Source organism: Scylla paramamosain, chromosome 2 (assembly GCF_035594125.1).
Source record: "Scylla paramamosain isolate STU-SP2022 chromosome 2, ASM3559412v1, whole genome shotgun sequence".
NCBI classification, from domain to species: Eukaryota; Metazoa; Arthropoda; class Malacostraca; order Decapoda; family Portunidae; genus Scylla; species Scylla paramamosain.
The window spans coordinates 34,782,685-34,802,708 of record NC_087152.1 but is presented as its reverse complement, the minus strand read 5'-3'; the positions used below and the strand labels follow the sequence as shown (position 1 = coordinate 34,802,708).

Genomic DNA, 20,024 nt, shown 5'->3' with positions numbered 1-20,024 from the left:
CCCAGCCACACCCACCTTGAGGTCAGTCAGCTTGGCGAAGTTTGGGTTTAGGTAGAAGTAGATGCCGTCCCAGGCCCCGGGCAGCGTGAGGCCACGGAAGAGCAGCGTGAAGAGCATGATGAAAGGGAACGTAGCGGTGAACCAAACGACCTGAGAATGAGATGATGATGCTAAGGACAAGAAAGGGAGGGAGAGAGGGAGGGACAAAATTTGAGAGAGTGTGAAGAGGAGGAAGAGAAGGAGGAAGAAGTAGGTGGTAATGGTAGTGGTCGTGGTGGTGGTGCTGGTGGTGGAGAGGAGATAAAAGGAAATTAGTTCTCGCTTATTTCTTCTTGTTCTCCTTTTACCACTTTGCTAAACACATCCAATCATGTACTTCATTCATCTCATATCGCTATCATCCGTTTCTCTCCCTCAAAGCTCCTTGTTTTTTTTTTTTTTTCTCTCTCTCTCTCTCTCATAACTCCTTTTTATTCCTTCTTACCTCCTTGTCATTTCCCCTCACAGGTCCTTTCTTCCCTCCCTCCTACAGAAAATATAAACAATCATATCTTTCAAACCATCCATCTCACTTTCACTTTCTAATAATTAGACTTCAAATCCTCATTTCCATTTTTTTTTCCTTCCAGACATCATGCGACTGATGTTGTGGTGTCTAAATACATAAACTAAATCAACCAGTCTTTCATTCCTTTCTTCTTTCATCCTCACCTCACTAAACAACATGGTCATATTTCTCAAGTTATCCATCTTATTACTCTTTCCCAAACTCATAATTGCACTCTCAACACTCACTTCCTTCCCTCGCTCCTCGTCTCGCCCAGTACCTTGCCGAACACATTGATGCCTTTGAAGACGCAGAGGAAGACGAACACCCACGTGAACACAGAGGCGCCAACCACTGGCCACCGGAACCCCGCCAGCTCCGTCATGCTCCCAGACAGCTCTAGAATGTGCTTACTGCCGGAGAGACAGGTAAACTGAGCGAGCCGGCGAGGAGGGTTAGAAAAGAGGCGAAAGGAGGGCGGAATAGGGAGAGATTACGTAAATGCAAACGATATATATGTTAAAATAGTTGTGAAAAAAAAACATGCATACAAACACTAACTGCTTGCACACTAGTCACTCTGAGGTACAACTGATACACGTGCCAGAGTGGTCCGTGTGGCAAGACAGGCCACAAAGAAGCGCCATTACAGATTTACTATCATAACAAAATCTACACGCTACTGATTTTGCTCTCCTCATACGCCGTTGCTGTCGTCAGCTACTCCCATCTTTGAGGATGCACCAGCAGCGTCTGAGAGTTTTACACCTTAATAAATTACTTAAAAGCAAACAACGCCAAATTCCTGTTAATAATTTGTTGGTGTAGCCGGTGCTCCTCAACTCGCTGACTGTTGTTCTTTTCAGTTATAAAGTTTATTTGTAAGACTATAAATTACGACACTTTAAAATACACAAGATGTTCTATGGAAAAGAAATAACAAGAAAATAAATAGATGAATTAGTGATAAATAAAAACAGAGATAAAGAAAAATAAAATAGATAAAGTTACGCCCATACATTGAGTTCTCCACGCGACAATATGTGATTGATTTGGTTCGCTTGACTGTCATTAAAAAGTGGCCACAGTGGAAGGGTTCCAAGCTAGAGCGAGCGAGAGACTATATAGCATCACAATAGAGGACATCTGGATCTCCCTGCCATACTCGCTAGCACACTCGTCAGAACAAGAAAAGAATATGAGATTGTTCAGCCAGCGATTCAGACGCGTGATTTGTTCCGCCACGAAGCAGCTCGTGTGTTGGCAGCCTTGCTCTAAAAACTCGCCTTAACATGGAATTATTAAAAGTAAGAAGGGCAGGATGCAGGGAGAGAGTAAACTCATACAAAACAACAATTAATAAATAAACACACTGAAGTATTGACAAACACTCACTGGAAGAATTCGTCTGCCGGGGAGGGCGGGGCGGCATCGCTGGAGTTGAGAGTGAAGTTGTAGTAATTCTCCGTCTGTTGAGGTGTGTTGAGTTAGTGGTGCCTGCCTCCCTCCCTCCCTTCATCTTCTGGAGACATATCAACTTCACCTTATGGATATGCTTTTTTCTTTCTTTTTTTTTTCTTTTTTCCTTCCTTCCTTTCTTTATCTTCTTTCGCATAGTGATTTTTTCTTTAATCTCGTACACTCATTCACTCGATCACTATCTCTTTCCTTCTCTCTTCTGTTGGTTTTATAAAATTTATGTTGGATTGACATTTGTTTTTGATATTATTATTATTATTATTATTATTATTATTATTACTATTATTATTATTATTATTATTATTATTATTATTATTATTATTATTATTATTATTATTATTATTATTATTATTATTATTATTATTATTATTATTTTTATTATGAAAAACAGACAAAGGCTTCAACTCTGGAAGAGTCAAAGACTATGCACCCAGTATGGGCCCAGAGAGAAGAAAAGCTGCTAAGAAATGACTGGAATGAAGCCGAATTAATTTATTAAAGGGTCATCAAGTGTTTGGAAGCAACATGAAAAAAATGTATTGACTGGAGATTTTAAATGATTGAGGTCAGTATAATGAATGGTCTCATTGGGAAGATCATTCCATAATTTGCAGAAATATGGTATAAAACATTTTGCAGACTGATTAGTTCTAGTATTAAGAACAGAAAATGCCTGATCATTTAGAGCTAATGCATGCCTGACATGCCTAATTCGCCTGACATGAATAAAGGGAGCAGACAAGCCAGCATACAAAGGATGACTAACATTATGGAATATCTTGTACAAAAGTGATAAACCACTAACTTTCCTACGTTTCTCTAAATTTGTTAGAATATCAGGAAGAAAGAAACGGATGTTGTTAAGAGCACGATCTAATAATTTCAAGACCACATGGGCGTGCAATACTCATAACATGGTAAAATAAATGCATAAAAGATTTTACTACAGCATCATCATTACCAAGTGCCCTGAAACACTTACGGAAGAGTCCAGGTTTTTTTTTTTTTTTGTGCAATGGATGCCACAACAGATAGCAAATGCTTCTCAAAAGTGAGCTTATCATCAATGATTACTCCCAATACTTTAAAGGGAGCTAGATACCTTCAAAGAAGTCCCTCACAATAACAATAAAGAGAATGAAGTGTTCTAGATCTACTGATAGTCCTTTTAGTGGGGTTCAGTTTCATTCCCCAGTTAACACACAATGATTTGATTTTAAGAAGATCTCTATTTGATGAACTCGCCACAGCAGCACGATCTTCAGGTGAATTAACATTAGCATACAGTGTGATATCATCAGCATAAGAGACAATCGTATTTTTCAGATCAGTCCACATATCAGCTGTGAACAAACAACCCTAACCCTAACAACCTATAACCCTAACAACCCTAACCCTAACAACCTATAACCCTAAGGGTTATAACAAGGGAGATGTAAGCAAAGTTCTTAGGATCAGCAACCAGGGTAGAACAAGAAATAACGGGTTCAAGCTTGAAAAATTTAGGTTTAGGAAGGAGATAGGAAAAAATTGGTTCTCAAATAGAGTGGTAGACGAGTGGAACGGACTCAGTAATCATGTAGTTAGTGCTAGGACACTAGAGAGCTTTAAGAGAAGATTAGACAAGTTTATGGATGGGGATAGCAGATGGAAATAGGTAGGTGTGTTTCATACAGGAACTGCCACGTGTAAGCCTGGTCGCTTCTTGCAGCTTCCCTTATTTCTTATGTTCTTATGTAACCCTGAGGAACTCCAGATAAATTGCTTGAAATCTGCTAAAATTTCCATCAACTGAAACACGTTGCTTTCGGTCGGATAAAAAATTCTTTAAAGATATTAAAAATAGGACCACCAACACCCATTATCTGTAATTTATACTGCAAGGCCTTGTGGTTAACTAAATCAAAGGCAGAGCTGAAATCAAGAGAGAGAGCCCTGGATTCAACTCGATTACCTAAAGATGATTCCAAGTCATGGGTTAATACAATTAAGGCATCAGAAGTACCAAAACCCTTTCTGAATCCAAACTGTGCTGCAGGCAAAATAATTTTTAAGTTGACAAATTTATATAGCTTTCGAGCAATTAACTTCTCGAAAACTTTTGACAGGACCAGTGTAATAGATATTGGTCTGTAATCTAAGGGAAACTGTGTTGGTGAACTACTCTTAGGAATAGGGGTAACATTCGCAGCTCTCCATCTGGGAAACTACCAAATGCCAGAAGACTCCTAAATATCCTAGCCAGTTTAGAAGCAAGTTAATTGTATAACTTTTTTTCAGAAACAGTGGAAATATTTCATTTGGACCAGACCCTCCAAATGAATCGAGATCATTTAAGTAATATTTGATCTCAGAGGACTTAAAAAGCAAAATATGTAAACTCTGGGCGGGGAAAACATGTGGAGGGAAGATTCAGTTCCTGGTCACTTTATTTCCTCTGAAATACTGATGAAAAAACTTCGGCCTTAATGGATGGATCATAAGTAACTGTTCCATCGTCCATTCGAGTAGAAGGCAGCGAAGAATCCACTCCAAAAATGAAAGTTTTGAGAGAGGACCACCATTTGCGAGGTTTCACGGATATGGTTATTATACTCAGAACGTGCAGTTTCATAAACTGAATGAGCATGTTGGCTAAACCTGACATACTTTTCCCATAAAAGTTGGGATCTATCACGAGACCATTGCTGATAGGCATCTTATTTATCATTGTATGCTTATTCTTATTCTTATACTAATACTATCTTTACGATAAAATTTCCTGATTTAATACACACACACACACACACACACTCTCTCTCTCTCTCTCTCTCTCTCTCTCTCTCTCTCTCTCTCTCTCTCTCTCTCTCTCTCTCTCTCTCTCTCTCTCTCACTCACTGCCCCCTAAATTTCTTCCATTCCGTCTTAAACACATCAACAGTAGACCACCATTCCTTCTTTCCTTCTTTCAACATTTATCCCCCCGTCCCTCCCTTCCTCCTTCCCTCCCTTCCTCCCGTCCTTCCCCTCCCCCTTCCGGTGACCCACGCCGCTGCACTCCGGGCTATTCCACGTGTTGTCGCAAGTGGACCACGGGAGGATGCTGGTGAAGGAATGGCAGAGGTAGACAAGTGGGTAAGCGATGATCACGTTGTACACCGTCACAAACACCAGGTTCACCAGGAAGGTTGCGTAGCCCGCGCCTGTACAGAGTAAAAATTGGTGTATTTAATCTTTTGACTGTCAATGACGAGGACGGTATTTCTTAACCTTTTCCGACCTCAGCACCTCTTGTAGTCAGATCTAAGCAGTCTACCACCACCTAAAATGTACCATTAGTGACACAGACATCCTACAAAAAATGTGGAATGTTCGTACAAATTTAACACTTTTCATCACCATGCTTAAGTGCATCAAAACACTTGAAAATGAGGTTAGAGTTTATCATATTAAAAATACACGATAGTTAGAAAATGTTCTTTTGATATTTATGTATCCCTTGCAAGGAACGCTGATATAGTACTGCCATATATGTAGCATTCACCACCACCTCCTAAAATTTATTTCATCACTCCTTAGAGGTGCTGCCATCCCAGGCATTCAGGTTGATCACGTACTGAGGTTTTTTTTTATTTCACTGAATTTCCTTAGAGTGTCTCCAGAATAAAACTACAGCCACCGAAAAGTTTGAATAATTCAGACCATTACTTCATTTGCTGTTAGTGGTGTTTTTTTCGAAATTATACTTTAAACTTAAAGCAGGATATTTTATCAAATTTGAGAGAGAGAGAGAGAGAGAGAGAGAGAGAGAGAGAGAGAGAGAGAGAGAGAAAGAGAGAGAGAGAGAGAGCGGGGGAAGAGTGGACTAGGAAGAAAATACCACACACATACACTCACTTCAATTTTCTATCCCAGTATAGAAATACAGATACCTGGAATAGACTAAAAGAAGGAAATTCACATCAGTTAAAGAAAAATAGATACTAAGATACGATCACATGAGTGTAGCTGAGGTTCAGCGTACTACAACAAGGTAAATGCAAGTATATACACACTTACCCTTGAGGATAGGACACACACGGTACAGAGTGAGGCAAGACGAGGAGGTGAACTGGCCCAGTGAAGACTCCAGCAAGTACAAGGGGAGGCCGATCAGCACTAGCGTGAGCACGTATGGTATCAGGAAAGCTCCTTTAGGAAGATCGCCAAACACAGAACTTGGGTTATAAAATGAATACTGAGTTTGTAATGAAAATGTTTGACATATTAAGGAAATACAGGTTTTTCCTCATGAAACTACTTGGTTTCAATTATAGAGATAAAGGTCTTTTTATGAAAATATATGATTCAAGATGAAATAGATGTTTGTTTATAGAAATTTTTTTTTTTATATAACAGAAATACAAATCTTCATGGAAATGAATTACTTTGGGAAGTTTAACTTGAAGGTGATGTATGATTCAAGATTAAAACAGACATTTAATGACGGAAATTAAACAGTTTAGGATTGAATTACCTCATGAGAAAATGGTATTTGGCAGATACAGAACTTTTCTGAGACGAAATTTAATGTAATTTCAATCATAATACATGAGTTTTTGGAGGAAATACAGGATTTTATGATGGAAATAGGTGGTCTTTGATGGAATAAATTGTTTAAAAGAAAAATACTATGTTACGTCGGAAACAAATATTTCGTAACCTTACAATGCATAAGCATTTTTTGTTATAATAGTTGAAGGCTTATGAACGAAGTACAGAGCTGAACTTCATGACTGAAAACTATAAAACGCAACACCCACTCCCGCACCGCATGCCACATCCACGAACTCGCTGCTACTTTTGCGTTCATATCCTACAACTTCCTCTCCCACTTTTACAGCCGCGCTCTTGACTCACCCCCGCCGTTCATGTAGCAGAGGTAAGGGAAGCGCCACACATTGGCCAGTCCGATGGCAAAGCCCGCCACGGAGAGGAAGTAATCCCATTTGTTCTGCCACAGGCCTCGCTCCACGCTGCCTGTGTGGGTGGGTGGGTGGGTGGGTGTTCGTTGTGAATTAATAAGGTTATTGTCTAACTTTTATTTTTATTCTTATTTATTCATTTAGTTTACTAATATATGCACTTGTTTACTTATGTTTACTCACGTCACAATCAAACAAAATGATATTTATATCTAAGAATATGAAAACATAAGAAAATAAGGTAAGTTAAAAGGAACCGTCAGGTTTGCACATAGTGGTCTTTGAATGAACACCTACATATCTCCACCTATCATTCTCATCCATAAATTCGTCTATTCCTCTTTTAAAGCTTCCTAATGACTCGTCATGAACAACCTAATTACTGAGTGTATTCCATAAATCTTTTACTCTATTTGAGAACGAAATCCTTCCTATTTCTTTTTCAAATTTAGCTTTTTAAAGGTTGAACCCATTATTTTATATTTTACCTTGATTACTGACTCCTGTCTCCCATGTTATATTCCTTATACCACTTGAAGACCGCTATCAGATTCCCTTTTAATCTAAGTATTTATATAGTAAATGTAAAAGCTCTAATTTCCTTTTATAAGGAGATACTTCTCATCCCTTGTATATTTTCAGCCATTCTCCTCTGAACTGATTCAAACAGAACTACATATTTCCTGTAACAAGGGAGCCAGAACTGCACAGCATCAAGATGAGGTCTGACCAGTGGCAAATATAACTTTAATATTACTTTGGAATTTCTATTTTTGACATTCCTCAAGATGAATCCTAATACCCTATTTGTTTTATTTATGGTCTTTATGCACTGTTTTCTCAGACGGAAATTAAAAGTAACAATGTACCTAGAAATAATCCCTGTGGCAACGCACTCATATCTAGAACCATTTACTGTAGCTTTCAATCTCCTGACGACTACAGTAACAACAACAATAACAACAACAAACACCCACCTGAGTCCTGCGAGAGGGACATCTTTCGGGAGATGAGCGTGTCCTCCTGCGTCTCGGGAACCATGCCCTCCTCTTGCACCGCCTGGCGCACACACACACACACACACACACACACACACACACACACACACACACACACACACACACACACACACACACACATAATTAGTTTTTTGGAGAGAGGAAAGTAAAATGTGTCACATACACACACACACACACACACACACACACACACACACACACACACACACACACACACACACACACACACACACACATATAATTAGTTTTTTTTGAGAGAGAAAAATCAAATGTGTCACACACACACACACACACACACACACACACACACACACACACACACACGAGAATGGCAATTCCATATTCTCAATATAATAATATCGCAATGAATATGAATTAGTAAACTAAAAAGTGGAAAAAAATCGAAATCAACACATGTGTCTGGTCTCTGATCATTATACTTTATATTCCTAATTATATAGAAATAAGCGAAAAATTAGTGAATTTTTAATACTATCAGTGTTAATACGCAGGTGAAGATAAACACACACACCTGTCCTAATCAGTGACTTATTATTAATTTAGAAGACTGTCGTTTAAAAAGTAAAAGCTAGAATGTAGATTAAAGTGAATGCAAATAAGTATGAAAAATAAATAAGAAAACATGATCAGAGTAAAAAAAAAAAAATTGAAAAAAAGTAAACAAATGGTACATCTATGGACGACGTAAGATCGCAGTGATAGAGGCATTAGTAATTCACTGCGAAGCGGAAACACGAAGGAGGGAATTCCCAGTAACCTTCCTCCTTCCTTTTTAGCTGTCCTTTACGATGACCGATATTATTTACACTCTTGTTGTGGCTATTATTGTTGTTGCTGCTGCTATTATTATTATTATTATTATTATTATTATTATTATTTTATTATTATTATTATTATTATTATTATTATTGTCACCATTATTATTACTTTTATTAATCTTGTTATTATTATTGTTGTTGTTGTTGTTGTTGTTGCTGTCGTTATCGTTGTTGTCATTACAATTGTCATTCATATATATTTTACCATTTTCTATTCCTTTTCCTTTCTGACAATCACCATTCTTACATGCCATGATTCAACAAGTATGGAAACGCCTGGATTCAAATAATAAACACAAAATATTTAAACTGTAGCCATCTCTCTCTCTCTCTCTCTCTCTCTCTCTCTCTCTCTCTCTCTGAAACTACTACTACTAATACTGCTACTACTACTACTACTACTACTGCTACGACTACTGCTGCTGCTGCTGCTGCTGCTGCTGCTCAATTAATTTTCTTATAATTAGAATTTTAAGCTAATAATCGCAAAACAGACACATTATTTTTAGTTTTCTTTATTAATCATATTAATTACTATATCATTAGTTTGAGAATATGAAACTTCCAATCTCGTGCGTGTGGATGTGTGTGTGTGTTTTCTTTATTAATCATATTAATTACTATATCATTAGTTTGAGAATATGAAACTTCCAATCTCGTGCGTGTGGATGTGTGTGTGTGTGTGTGTGTGTGTGTGTGTGTGTGTGGCTGTAAGTTTGATTTACTTAAAATACTTTTACTCTTCCTGTAGTAAACACTTGTGCGATTTTTTTTTCCCTTCGTTTTGATAGTTTCATTTCTAGATTTGAACATATTATCCATCTTTTTTATCATGGCCCCCTATTCTTTCTCTCTCTCTTTTTTTTTTTTTTTTTTGTGTGTGTGTGTGTGTGAGAGGGAGGGAGTGCTTGGAAATGCTACATATAAAGGTACAATTAAGTGTTTCTCACAAGGAATACAATGTGTGTGTGTGTGTGTGTGTGTGTGTGTGTGTGTGTGTGTGTGTGTGTGTGTGTGTATGTGTGTGTGTGTGTGTGAGAAATGAAAACAACCATTTACTTGCACTTACCTCTCCCGTAGTTGCTTCATTCAGATCTTCGTTAAGAAGTGGTGCTCCTTCCCTTCCTCCTCCTTCCTCTCCCTCACCGTTTCCCCCTCCACTTCCTGCTCCTTCATTTCCTTCCATTGCGCTCAGCTTACCTTTATGAGGGAAAAATTAATGTTGGAAGCTCTGCATGACTACTACCAGTGCTACTGTTTCTGTTGCTGTTGCTACCATCACTTCTGTTATTGCTGAAGCTTCTCATATGATGAATACTCCCAACTTAACCTAATATAATGTAGAAAAACTTTAACATAGGAAATTTTTTGCCGAAAATTATATGTATGGAGTGTTCGCGGGTGAAATTCACCTGGGAGTAAGTTATGCTACACGTTCTCTCCAACGCAAACAGGAAGGGTCAAATCTATTTTCCTAGCTGTCTGTATTGGCACTGGAATGACATGTGGAATCGCTTGTAATGGGTACTTGCCTCATCTCGTAATAAATGCAATGAAAGTTTTTTGCAAAGTATTTTTTTTATGAAGTCATCTTATTATATCCTACATACCAGTAGATATGGCCGCTTTTGTCTTACTACTTTTATGGTAATGACAGCTGACAAACTTATATTTGTGTAAATCTCCTTTACACGAACTAACTGCCACATGCACTGAAAATCCATTGGGCGATGAACGTTCTAGAATACAGGCAGCTCTTTAAGATACGAGCTAATTCGTTCCATGACACTTGCTCGTACAGCGAATACTTGGATCTCGGATAAACATAACTAATAGGAAAAAAAAAAAAAAAGTTGCGTTCCATGACGTCTTCAAAGGTAATTTTTCAAACAAAACTACAGAATAACAAGTGCAATAAAGGTATCAGTATAACAGAATGTGCTTCTGTAGTCCAGCAGTAATACAGAAATGCAGTAATACACAAACACACACGTTTGCTGTCAAAAAATATCAGCAAGAGAGAGAGAGAGAGAGAGAGAGAGAGAGAGCTCATGTGTAGACATGCTTTCTTGACATCCTACCTACGGTAACCTAATAAAGCTGCATTTCAATGGACAGGCCGGTGGGTCTTTGGTTCCTACCTCTTACATATAATATTTCCTTTCTTTTTTCTCCAGCCTCTTAATTACAATACTGCCTTCCAACTATTACCTTAAGAGTGTAATGAGAAACTATAGTTGTAATATAGAAGCTAAGCAGTGAGTGCCTCTCCTTGATCCCTCAAGTGTTGAAATACAACACACTAATACTGATGTGTGAATATGTCGCCACCTGCACCTCGTTGAAGCTTGCTACTTTGGCTGTTCTGTGGATGTGGCGCACATTATGGTACTGAAATTTAAAGCAAAAACTCGAGTGGCGACATAATTGCCAGTACGTTGCCCACACAAGTGTTAAGGGTTATGCCCCATAAATCATTCACAACCACGCTACAGCCGCACACCACTCTACTGTACCTCACCCACCCCAGGCCACACATTTAATTGTTGACTTCCCCATTAATTCATCAGGGAGGAAATTGTTCAGGGAAAGATGTTGTGGGCACAGTGTTTGTGGAGGATATTTGTGAACTTGCAATATACGAAAGTAGATATACCTAAAAGAAGTAAACACACACACACACACACACACACACACACACACACACACACACACATTCACGCGCAACATGTCTTGTTTCTTGCACGAGGAGGATCTGGGTTCCATAATCAAAGTCTGAGGAAAAATAAACTGTCTGAGTCCGAATCACACACACACACACACACACACACACACACACACACACACACACACACACACACACACACACACACGCACGCACGCACGGTATTCGTATACATTCCAATACAATATTTTGGTGCATTCGTATTCGAATAATTGTTAGTAGAAATTTAGATATATTTATTCATGAATAAATAGTTAGGGAAAATATTTTCATTCTTAGAATAATATGATGAATATTCGTAAATGCTAGGGTGGCGTCAGAAGTGTTTATTAGTCACTTGTGAGTGAGGGAACGATTTTATGAAAGTATAATTTGAAGTATTCGCATTCGTTTTGGAATACACAACTCTTGGAGCCAGTCCTTCCCTGGCGCTTTCTCTCTCTCTCTCTCTCTCTCTCTCTCTCTCTCTCTCTCTCTCTCTCTCTCTCTCTCTCTCTCCGTCGTTGCTATTTTTTGTTCAAATTACTTCCTCTATTTTTTTTTTTTTTGCCTTCTCTCTCTCTCTCTCTCTCTCTCTCTCTCTCTCTCTCTCTCTCTCTCTCTCTCTCTCTCTCTCTCTCTCTCTCTCTCTCTCTCTCTCTCTCCACGCCACGTTCATCCTCCGTCCCACCACTGTACTGCTGAGGCCTTGCTGACTCATCCCAGCTCAGCACAAAACACCCCACACTCCGCGGCATGTTAGGGTGGAAGGAGTTGTTTCTTCATCCACTGCATTAATATCTTTTTGTTTTCCTCTACTACTTACAGAAGCTTCAAGAATGATAATTGGTGGCAATTTTTGCACGTTAAAAGAAGAAAATTTGGCATAAGTTTGTTTATTCACGGCTTTAGTGGGTGGTTCTCTCTCTCTCTCTCTCTCTCTCTCTCTCTCTCTCTCTCTCTCTCTCTCTCTCTCTCTCTCTCTCTCTCTCTCTCTTTTGTTTTATTGTTATTATTATTATTTTTTTTTTTTCTTACTGATTTCTTATTAAATGAGAATGCGTTCGTGAGAACTTAAGGGGCTGGCGGGTGGCCACACACACACACACACACACACACACACACACACATGCGCGCGCTCACACTGGCTTGAGTGTTCTGGCCATCCCCTATTGGCAGTTTAATAAGGCCGCAGCGGCGTGGCCACCCTCACAGACAGGTGGCCACAAAGTGCTTAGGTTCTCATGATGCCAGGGAAATAATAATACTTTAATGATCGATTCCATTTTTCTATATATAACCCACATGCTAAAATTTATAGAATCCCCCATGTAGAGCGGGGAAAAAAAAAAAAAACTATAATATCTCACCGCTGAGGTTTGCACCTCGCTCACGTTGCGAGCAGCAATTGTCGTCCTTGAGTAAGAGGCTGACAGAGTCTGGGATCTCATTTTTATCCAGAGATTGGACTATAGGAGGTCTAAACTCTCTCCGGGAGGGCATTCTTGTCGGTCACGAGTCTAGCACGTGATCTCAAGAACGTGACTAATGACACACACACACACACACACACACACACACACACACTCACACACACAAACACACGCGCAGTGTAGTGGTTAGCACGCTCGGCTCCTCACAACTAAGAAGGCCCGGGTTCGAATCCCGGGCGCGCGAGGCAAATGGGCGAGCCTCTTAATGTGTAGCCCCTGTTCACCTTGAAGGAAGTAGGTACGGGATGTAACCCGAGGGGTTGTGACCTCGCTGTCCCGGTGTGTGATGTGTGAGTGGTCTCAGTTCTACCCAAAGATCGGTCACTATGAGCTCTAAGCTTTTTCCGTAGGGTAACGGCTGGCTGGGTGACCAGCAGACCACCGTAGGTGAATGACACACAAACACACACACACACAATCACACACATACACACCCTGCCCCACTACACGGTCCTCAGTGATTTGGTTTACCGGGCCCTGGCTGCAGTTGGCCTGGCAGCTATCCTCGAGCCGCGAGATTTGGACCGAGGAAATGAACGCAGACCAGACGGCATCACAATCTTCCCCTTCAGGCGAGGCAGAATGTTGATGTGGGACGCCACATGCGTCAGTGTATACACCAGCACCCACCTTCTACAGCTGGCGAAGCCGGCCGAGCAAGGACCGTAAATACCAACGCAACGCGGCCCTCGCCCTGCGCTACGAATTCACGCCTCCTGCCGTGGAGACCCATGCCTCAAGCTACCTGGTGCAGGACATCGGCAGGCGCGTCAGGCAGCGCAGCGGAGAGCTCCGCGCGAGACAGCCTGGCTGCGGCAACATATCAGCATTGCCGTGGTGCGTGGCAACGCGGCGGCGATCTGCGGCCCCTTGGAAAGCAACATACGGCCTTAGCCGCACTTAGCATAGCACACACACACACATACACACACACACACACACACACACACATACAGACACACACACGCACACTGGTTGAACGTCACAGCAGTCTGCGGAAATGTGGGACAGCTGCCGTCACACTCGGTGATGCCTGATAAAATAAAGAAAGGTGAAGACGTCTCACGCACACACACACACACACACACACGCAAACTATCCTGACACTTATTCTAAGTATCTCCATAAATACACAATCAAACTAGCACACATGCATACATAATTATCAGTAATGACCTGTGTACGCACACACACACACACACACACACACACACACACACACACACACACACACACACACAAAGGCGAAACAGACATTCTACGTGAACAAACTGCAAAATTTACAACCCGGTCATTGGCTTGGTGAATTACGTGAACTATGTTGCTTGGCCCCTCTGCCAGCCTCACTTCCATGCACCAACCACTTTTATCACAGGCAAAAACGCTGAATCCCTCAATAATCACTTCGTATTAATCTGCGAACTGCTATCTCTTCCCTTCTACCTACCAGAGCACACTATCCCACCAACTGTCCACCAATTCAAAGTGCACATGAGACCTTAAAACTACAGATTCAGAAGAGCCACCATACTTCCCGATGCGCATTATAAAAAAAATCCACAATAGAACTGTCCACTTTGACATACAAAATTAACGCATTATTCCAACAGTCCAAGAGCTCATCTACCTAGAAATCATAGAAATTACCTTATGTCACTGACAAAACTACCAACCACTCCACCTTCAGCGACTGCGCCCAATAGCTATCGCTGAGCTGCACTGCCCAGCCTCCGCCAGACTTTGTGTATGAGGATCTAACACCAGGAATCGACGCACGGCAGTTTGACAACATGAGAGCTTCCTCCACTGCACAGTGCACACTGCCTTGTCAGTTTCCTCGACTTTACATCAACTTAGACAAACGAACTACATCTGCTCCAAGCACCTTCATTGATTTCCACAAAAGTATTTAACCTAATTGACCTTATAGTAACTCTAAAAAATAACAGCAACTTCCAACAACATCAGATAGTGTTTCATCTCTTGGCTGGCTGACCTCCTCTCAGGCCGCTGCCAGACCGTGCCCGGGCAGGAAGAGGTGTCCAGCTTCCTGCCCTCACATGTGGGGTGCCTCAGAGCATCTCGGGACCAATAAACTATATTTTACACACGAAAACAGCTGTAGGGTCTAAATATAAAAGTGTATCCTACAAATATGAAACAAAGTGAATATTTCACACAACAGATGACATTTCTGAGAAATTAGAGTTGCTCTGTAACATGTTATTCACTTTTACATTGCTACAAAGACTATTAGTGCCAAGATTATCAGTTTCTTCTCTACAGACGCTTTGATAATTATCGGTAAAGTTCAAGACAACGCACATTCCATGTCATTCAACCTATTTTGGATTTTCATAACAAGAGCTCAGAAGATTGTCTCAGAAAGGTAGGTGAAAGAAAACACCTAAAAATCAAACAAAATTACACTTTAGAATGATTTAAGGCTGTATGAATTAATTTCATGTCGATAAGCTAGCTTATTTCGAACTGTTACTGGAAAGTCCTTTGCGTCAGTAACAATTGAATTCTTGATTACTTTCATTTAGAATGTTTCTTTCCACACTAAAGTGTGCATGTTCTTCTAATAAATTGGATTATACTCATACAACAATACGATAAACAACGTCCAGCCTACAGAAAACCTCTCCCTGAACACCGAAACACAGGATAATACTATATCTTAAATAAAAGAAAAGAAAACAATCATTCAGATTTGCAATATGCCTCTTGCTCAACCGGACTCAGGGAGGTAAAACAGAACGCAGAGGAAAACAGTGCAAAACGTTAAACAATTTTTTTTTTTACTGTACCACGGGGTAAGAAAATAACTTAATTATCGAAAAATCCATTACTCAGAACTTAAGGGCGTTTCTGAATTAAATTTGGTCATAGTAACCTCCTAACCTTACCAATAAGTATGCAGACTGATAGGAAATTATTAAGTGATGTCAGATTTAGCTAAAGGATGAAAAAATATCCTTTGCTAAAGGGTGGCGGATTTCCACGTGATTCAGTGAAACAACATACATGTCAAAGACTGGGCCAAGCACGCAGCGAGAACCTACTGATGGGGAGAGAACGTGCGTGCTGAAGAACCATACTATCATTAATGTACAGGAAAGTAAGACCACGTCCAGTCCTGCCACGTGGCACTTGTACACTGAATGACACTCAACTGATCCTCAGCGTTCCAGAGCCTGTATTTTGAGAAACTTTGGTCTCTCGTCTATTTTGAAAAGCCACAGAGATTAGAAGTCGGATTCCCTTTTTTTTTTTTTTTTTGTACATGTCCTTAAACTATCACTAAAACCATAATGGCTTTCTTGAAAAACCTTATAACTTCTACTCGTGTTTCTTGAATGTACACTGGATGAGACATGGAAACGTTTAAAAATTACTAAATTCAAGATTCAAACGATGGTAACGTTTCATTTTTCATCCAGTCGAATTGAATGAACAATTATGCTTTTGTGTACTAAAATCCAGGTTTGCATCACCTTTTTACTTTAAAGTTTCAAGCTGAGGAAAAAGTTGCAAAGGTAACTGTATACATCGAACTAACGGTGAGCTACTGTAACTGTACCTGTTTCAGTTAGCTCACCGTTAGATGTATATAATTCCCTTTGCAACTTTTCCGTTAGTTTGAAACTCCAAAGAACTTATAAACAAAATATGTTACGAACTATATTTGATGCAAACTGATGCAAAGCACATGAGAAACCAAAATAAATCAAATGATCAAATTATAATTTGGTAACTTTGCCCAAACACTGTTCTTATTTCCAATTGAAATCTCTCTAAAGTAAACAGTACATTAATATTTTTTAGCATTGACTGACGAAAGAATTTTTTTATGATAATTTCTTATTTTCCCCATTAAGCTTAATACTCTTGAACTATTTATCTTATTATGAATTCATATGAACTCTGATATGTGTGATATATGTGTGAATAACAGAACCAATTAAAAAAAAGCAAACCAAACCTTCCTCTGTGAATATCAGCCGAGGTAGGCAAGTATTTATATGTGCAGTACGGTTAGTTTACCCACGGTTACATCCTTCCTCCGCTGAATAAGAATGCTATGAAAAAGGCTTCATTATCCTTTAATGTGTTAACCAATGAATCATTATAAAAATAAGTAACAAGTCCTCTCTCTCTCTCTCTCTCTCTCTCTCTCTCTCTCTCTCTCTCTCTCTCTCTCTCTCTCTCTCTCTCTCTCTCTCTCTCTCTCTCTCTCTCTCTCTCTCTCTCTCTCTCTCCCCTTCTGTCCTCCTTTACTTCTTTTTCTTCCTCTCTCCTCCTCCGCCCTCTCTTTCTTCCTCTCTGCCCTCCTTGCCATACGGATATCGGTGCACAACTGACCAATAAGCTCACTCGCTGCATCAGCCGAGGTGGACGTAAATAAGTATCTATGTGTACCTCCCTGTGCAATAAGTTTAGTATTTATCAACTGTTACATCCTTCCTGTGCTGAATAAGCTCTTTAATTTAGCCATATATATCAATATTGATAATGCTTTGTGAAAGTTTTCATATACACACACACACACACACACGCTTGGTGTGAAATGCTATATTGAATAATAAATTGGAAAACTTTGGAACCTTTATAGCCTAGACGCTGCCTCACCACACTACATGTTATACTGATCTATCCTGTGTCCTCCTCATTTTGTGTAATACTTAATTTGTTTCTTGATAAATGTGTGTGTGTGTGTGTGTGTGTGTGTGTGTGTGTGTGTGTTTACTTATCCAAAGATATCCAGCTACCATCAGGAAGCATATTAAAGCTGCCCCTGCGAATCCTTATCATCACTTGAAGAATAAGAAAATGAACAAGGGTGGGAGGGTCCCTAGCTCAGAAACACCATTCAGTAGAAGTTAGAAGATATATACAGAAAACAAAGGATGGCATATCGCATGGTAGAGGGCACCGACCCCACTTCTGTAAGAGACCACTCACCGCCTCTCGATATAAGGATGCTATTTCAGACATGATTCTAAAATGATGTAGCTATAAGTTTCCGCACACACGCACACACACACACACACACACACACACACAATGACCCATATTCTTGAGACTTCATCATGGTGAGTAAATCCATACTTATAGTACAAAGCATGCAGGTTATACCCGATCGATAACAAAGACTGGCGTACACACACACACACACACACACACACACACACACACACACACACACACACACACACACACACACACACACACACACACACACACAGAAAATACTATAGGTCATGAAATAATACTGAAAAATCCACTTGCGGGAAAGATAAATGAAGATAATAATGATAATAATAATAATAATAATGATAATAATAATAACAATAATAATAATAATAATAATAATAATAATAATAATGATAATGATAATGATAATAATAATAATAATAATAATAATAATAATAACAACAACAACAACAACAACAACAATAACAACAACAACAGAAAGCTAGAAGCACGAAGCTACCAGAAGTAGTTCAAGCAAAGAAAATTATAAGAAAAAGAAAGGATAATACGCAACAAATAGAGACGGGAAAGCACGAGCATACATTCTTTTCTTCCCTGTACGTTGAAACCAGTACAGTTGTTGGTAAGTAAGTGACTACACACAACACACCATCCCACCGTCATCCCCTGCATACACAACGTCACAAATACCGATGAATGAAAGAAGGCTAAAACATTAACTCGCACCTACAAACAACCGCCCCCCAACCTCTCCCCTACACACACACACCTGAGGTCACCATTGCCCCGTCACACGCTGGCTGGTGCCCGTGACACGTATGACAAGCGCGGTACTCAGAGCATACGTCACACGCTTGCTGCTGCTGGTGGTGGCCCGACAGGTGGTGGTTGGGATGGCACAGTGCACACCTCCCCTCACCGATCGCCATCCTGCTACTGACTCGCTCAGTCTCACTCACTCACCGACACGTGCACACGGAAAAACACCCGTACGAATGGAAGGTCCCCACTCCAGCAGCCAATCACGCCGCTGCAGGTCACAGATGCTCATTGGTCATTGGTCTATCGTGAAGTATGGTCCCATGATGGTGCTGGGTCTCTGATCTTGGCGGCTTTGTGATGGACAGATCTCAAGATGGTGGTGCTACTACTGGTGCTACTACTGGTGATGACTTCGAACATCTTATCTCCTTTCTTTATTTTTTATTAAGCCAAGGACCTGATGACTCCTGTATTGATCGAATATGTTTGGTTGACCTTTTCCAATCTCTTTCTCCTCTACCACTCCCCCTCCACCTCCTCCTCCTCCTCCTCCTCCTCCTCCTCTGCTGCCTCCTAGTTCACCTTTCCTTGTCCCTTATGTAATACTTCAGAGCTGGGTTACACTTGGATCGACAATCCCCTATTACGTACAAATTGGTGGTAATATAATTAAAGCACCAACAGTTACTACAAGATTGCCAAACAAAATATGAGGTATCTTAAGTAGGTCAACAGATACTGAGTCACCCCCTTGTCTAACAACGCAGAATATCAATCCCTGGAAGTGTGTTTTAGAACGTTTTGCTCTCTTACAAGACCTAACAAAAGATTAATAGGGTTCTCATAGAAAATTTGTCAACTGAGGATTCAGAGTATTTGTTAGAACTTTCACTAAATAATAAAACACTTTAGAAGACCTTCCTTAACACCATTTCAGCTTATTAAAATTAATCGAAAGAATTATCCTACTGAAGAATTAATGAAGATGTTTTTTGATATATTTCAGAGGTCGGAAAAAACAAGATAGATTTTGACATTTCTCACTGATGAAAATTCTTATGGAAAACTGAAGAACATGATTTGGCATGATTTCGGGTAAAAATATTAAGGGCTTGAGTTTCAGGGGATGAAAAAAGCTACCGTATCATTTGTTAATCCAAAGGGCTTGAGAATGCAGTCCCTGCGTCCTTCACTCTTTTACAGGCAATACACTGCCACACTTATCCCTTTATATGAG

General features: G+C 39.9%; 1 protein-coding gene across 2 annotated transcripts in view; it reads right to left on the bottom strand.

The window, feature by feature from the left end:
* LOC135113969 (sodium- and chloride-dependent GABA transporter 1-like) overlaps nucleotides 1-18,998 on the bottom strand; it is a 29,636-nt gene extending 10,638 nt beyond the window's left edge. Inside the window, exons 1-9 of one of the 2 annotated variants that reach the window (XM_064029538.1) lie at nucleotides 18,795-18,998; nucleotides 9,897-10,027; nucleotides 7,947-8,028; nucleotides 6,905-7,024; nucleotides 6,065-6,196; nucleotides 5,054-5,208; nucleotides 1,943-2,016; nucleotides 828-960; nucleotides 16-150 (exon numbers count right to left, since the gene is read on the bottom strand). In XM_064029538.1, the coding sequence (XP_063885608.1) occupies nucleotides 16-150; nucleotides 828-960; nucleotides 1,943-2,016; nucleotides 5,054-5,208; nucleotides 6,065-6,196; nucleotides 6,905-7,024; nucleotides 7,947-8,028; nucleotides 9,897-10,027; nucleotides 18,795-18,954 (1,122 nt within the window). In that variant the 5' untranslated portion in view covers nucleotides 18,955-18,998. Of the gene's footprint in view, nucleotides 1-15; nucleotides 151-827; nucleotides 961-1,942; nucleotides 2,017-5,053; nucleotides 5,209-6,064; nucleotides 6,197-6,904; nucleotides 7,025-7,946; nucleotides 8,029-9,896; nucleotides 10,028-13,654; nucleotides 13,870-18,794 lie in introns of those variants that run through there. The other variant, XM_064029542.1, reaches the window with a different exon arrangement.
* Between the last annotated feature and the right edge of the window lie 1,026 nt (nucleotides 18,999-20,024).